This window comes from Epargyreus clarus, unplaced genomic scaffold, assembly GCF_041222505.1.
Source record: "Epargyreus clarus isolate Ecla_fem2 unplaced genomic scaffold, WU_Ecla_fem_2.2 ptg000004l, whole genome shotgun sequence".
In the NCBI taxonomy this organism is placed as follows: Eukaryota; Metazoa; Arthropoda; class Insecta; order Lepidoptera; family Hesperiidae; genus Epargyreus; species Epargyreus clarus.
Genome location: NW_027332212.1, coordinates 9,241,666 through 9,245,855, shown reverse-complemented (window position 1 = coordinate 9,245,855; position 4,190 = coordinate 9,241,666). Strand labels below are relative to the sequence as shown.

General features: G+C 58.4%; 1 protein-coding gene across 1 annotated transcript; it reads right to left on the bottom strand.

Moving 5' to 3' along the window:
* Window positions 1-939: 939 nt before the first annotated feature.
* LOC140757135 (uncharacterized) lies at window positions 940-3,803 on the bottom strand. The gene is made up of 2 exons (XM_073092671.1): window positions 1,776-3,803; window positions 940-1,641 (listed from the first exon to the last, which is right to left on the bottom strand). Exons 1-2 carry the CDS (start codon window positions 3,801-3,803, stop codon window positions 940-942), a joined length of 2,730 nt encoding a protein of 909 aa, XP_072948772.1.
* Between the last annotated feature and the right edge of the window lie 387 nt (window positions 3,804-4,190).

Here is a 4,190-nt window from a genome sequence, read left to right as displayed (position 1 = left end):
TGTCAAGGCTTACTGCCAAGACTACTCTACCCTGGGACTAGCATTCGGACTCTGAGGATGGCGTCCACCGTTGAACGCCGCTGCCGGAAGCCGAACTGGTTGTCGGAGAGGTCCGGGCCATGACACGCTAAGTGCTGGCTAATTCGAGAAGAAATGATCCTCTCGAATAGCTTGCCCGCCTCATCCAACAAACAGATGGGTCTGTACGCTGATGGGGAGTCTCGAGGCTTGCCCCACTTGTGCAACAGCACCAGCCTCGCCTGCCTCCACACCGACGGAAATCGTCCATAGCGGAAGCAGGTGGTTAGCAGGTTTTGCAGCCTCCCCCCCAGCACTGTCAGCGCCAAGACCCAAGCCTGGCCTGGGATACCATCCGGCCCCGGAGCAGTGTTTCGCCTCGCCATGCGCTTTATGGCTCCGTCGAGCTCACAATCATTGACCGCCAGGTCATCCGACCAACCAGGGAGATCCGGCGACGCGGCGGGAGGACCCGTTTCGTCAGTGGTTCCTGCAAACAGGCTGTCCACCACTGTATCCACGAAATGCGGGTCAAGAGTTTCCGTGAGAGGAGGCACCCATGGACGTAACTTACCGAGCACCATCCTGTACGGGCGTCCCCATGGGTCTCGGTCAAGCCCCTCCACGAGCGCGCTCCAGTTCCGGGCCTTGCTTTCGGCGATTGCGCCCTGAAGCAGTGTTGTTGCGGCCCGGTACTCCACGTACTTCTCCTCCCTTTCCGCGGCGCTGGACGACCGGCGTCGTCGAGCTCGAGTGTACTGGCGTCTGGCGCGCAGGCAGACTGCACGCAGCCGTGCGATGTACTCCGTCCACCAGTACACAGGGCGCCTCCAGCCAGGTCTGACACGCGGCATCGCGGAATCGCAGATGGCCGCCATGTCATCCCTGATCCGGATCGCCTCCCGTTCGGGATCGAGCGGATCATCCACCTCGGCGGTGCTGGACCAGTCCACGACATGGGCAGCAGCGACGAGCGTTGAGCCGCTTCATTGCCCATCGACGTGGCTGGTCGTTTGTACGGCGGACATCCGCAGCCGGAAGCCGTAACACTACGTCCACCAATATGTGGCGATGGTCAGACAACGTGACTAGGTCGTCGGCCACCTTCCAGCCCGTGACTAAGCGTTCGGCAGAAAGAGTCGCCCACGAAAGGTCTACGACCGACTCTCCCTGCCACCGCACGCACGTGCTGACCGAGCCACGATTCAGCAGACGTAGGTCGAGCCCACCTGCCCATTCGAGCGTTGCCCTTCCCTTGACACTGTCTCTTCTGTTTCCCCAAACCCTCGAGTGGGCATTAAAATCGCCCATCACGAATACCGGTCGGGGAAGACAGGACCGAACACAGTTTGCCACACGGTCCAGGAACGTCTCGAATGCCGCCAAGGTGCAATTCGGGGAGACATAGCACCCTAGCACCGCCAAGGGACCCCACTCCACTGCGACTATACCCCGCTCGGAGTGAAGTCTGGAGCACGGGGGATCTCCCTCTCCGCCTGCCCAGTACACGGCTACGGACTGCGCATCGTCTCCTACCCACCGCGGATGCTCCGGAACTCTATAGGGCTCCGCCACCACAGCCAAAGAAACCGAACAGTCTACGAGGCATTGATGGAGCAAGTCCTGTGCCCCGCGACAGTGGTTTAGGTTCCCCTGGAGTATTTTAAGTGACGGAGACCTATCCATTAGGAGTCCATCGCTTCCGCTGGCGGACAATGGGACGAAGCGCTGGGATGCGCAGGCCCATCTGTCCGTGCCGAGTTAGCAGTCTTGGCCGCTGTCTCGTCTCCTCCGTTGCCTCTATTCCTCTTTTTTGGAGGCTTGCACCTTTTGCTACCTAGGCGGTGGTCAGATGGTCGACCAAGGTCCGCGCATAGGGCGCATTTCGGAGACTGTGCTTCGCATTGACTCGCCCTATGACCGGGTTCGCCACATACGTAGCACAATGCGCTCCTGTCCCTGGTGCTGGTGCACTGGTGCCGGGCATGCCCCATTTCGAGGCAACGGAAGCATTGAAGCGACCTAGCCGGCAGTATCTCCACTCTGGCAGATACCCACCCGACAAGAATTCGCTTTGCAGCGGCCAGCTTGCGGATTGCTGTGAGAGGACAGCGCACCCATGCCGTCCCCAATGCTGAAGGCCTCCGCCGAATCTCCCCGACTTTTACGTCGGCGGTGACGCACCCGCAAGCCACGGCGATGGCGTCGGCAACGTTTTCCTGGGTGACGGAGTCGTCCAGATCCATCACCCTGGCCTCCCCCTGTTTTGTGGGTCTCGCCACCTTTACTCCCATCTCCGCGACAACCACTTGCAGCTTCCCGGCGAGTGCGTCGGCCTTCTTGGCACTGTCCTCGCCAGTCACTTCAAGCAGCAAGCCACCGTTGAGGGCTCTCTTCTGGCGCAGTTCAACGATACCCAAATCAGGCAGTTTAATTTGTCCCTTCGCGGTCTTCATGACCTCCGCGTAGGTAACGTTTGACCCTTCGGGCACCGTCACGGTGACTGCTGCCGACTTCGGCACTCGCGGAAGCCTCCGCTTGACAGCCTTCCTCCTACCGGCCCGACTCTTTTTGGGTGCCTGAGCCACCGGTGCCGGTGCAGCATTGGCGACAGGTCGCCGCTGGGAGGCACTTTTTTCTCGCCCGCGACTCGGAGACTGCTTCCGGGCTGGCCCTACTCGGGTCGGGGGCGGGGGCCGTTCCTTCGCCCTAGCTTTGCGCCCTACTACAGTCGCCCACGTCCCTGCTTGTGCGACTGACGTTGACGTCACTGGAGGGCGCATCGGCACTTTGGCCCCTGGGGGACGCGCGGGCGTAACGGGCGCTACCTCCTGTCCTAATGGAGACCGCATCGCTCTGCCGGGGAAGAGCTCATCCCTAAAAGACGCCAGTTTTTGGTCTATTATGGACCCGATTCGGTCCATCAGAGCGTCTTCCCCATTAACGGGCCTCCTCTGTTCAGCTCGAGGCGGCTCGGGTCTATTTGAGGCACTCTTACGTCGTAACTGGTCTAGTTCCGCCGTAAGTGCCTCAACCTTTCCGTTCAGTCCGGCGAGTTGGGAGCGCAACGTGGCGTTCTCCCGTTCAAGGTGTGCAGTGGTTGCCCTCTGCACTACTTCCGTTGCTGCCGCCTGAACGTGGCGCACGGCCAAACGTAAAGTGCGCACCATATCTCCCTTTAGGTTGCGGGATTTATCTGCAACCTTTTCGATTACTTCTAGGTTCTCGATAATGCGAGAACCTAGGTCCCCCGTAGGCTCGTTACTAATTTCCCTTCCCAGTTCCTCGGCACTAGGGAGGGAAGCCCTCGATCTGGTATTGGCCGCAGGGGCCACAGGAGCCAGGAAGTCATCGTCTCCACCTGTCTGGGCTTTGATGGTCTTCTTCTTTGGCCGTTCTCCGTCACTGCCATTGGCCGGTAGTGCTCGCTTGCGGGCACCAACCGACGTGGCTCTGGACTGTGTGGACATAGCCGACATTAAAGAGCAGTCCGAGACCTCTTCCGCGTCCGTCGAAGCAGCTGACTTAGGCGCTCTGCCTCTTGTATTCCGCGCCTTCCTCGTTACCGCTTTTGAAGCGGGCATCTTCTCCGTCTCGTTAAGCAATTCAGAGTCCGTTGAGTACGTGCTTGGGTCGTGTTTACGAAGGTCGGCGGATTGCCGACCTACGAGGCAGTTGTTGCCCCCTCCAGAGTACGTGGGGCAGCCCTCCGCCGTAGCAGAGGGGTGGGATTCTCCCTTTCGGGTACCCACCTGGAGACCGTTTTCACAACGTGCCTTTTCCATATTTTGCTTTTTATTAAGGGGTGAGCTCCCCTGGGCCGCTCTTAGTCTGGTCCTTCACCCTTCGCCTTCCGGTATGAGTAACTCTGCCGTATAGCCTCGGGGATCATTAGGACACACAAGCCCCCCCACCACGACAAGGTGGCAGCCCGTTCGGGGGGGAGCCGTTTCTACCCTAGGATAACATTTCTTTAATAATGCTGGATTCCTTTCCTAATTTAAAAACACGTTTTGTATTCTTCGACGGAGGTATTTTAGAAAAAAATGTTTTTAACACCGATTTTGCGGGTTCTTCATATTACTTTTAGCATTCAGAGTTTCAGCACACAATTTATAAAATAAAGAATATTAAAATTTTTCTTTGCTAGACTTTCACCGTGAAATTAATTA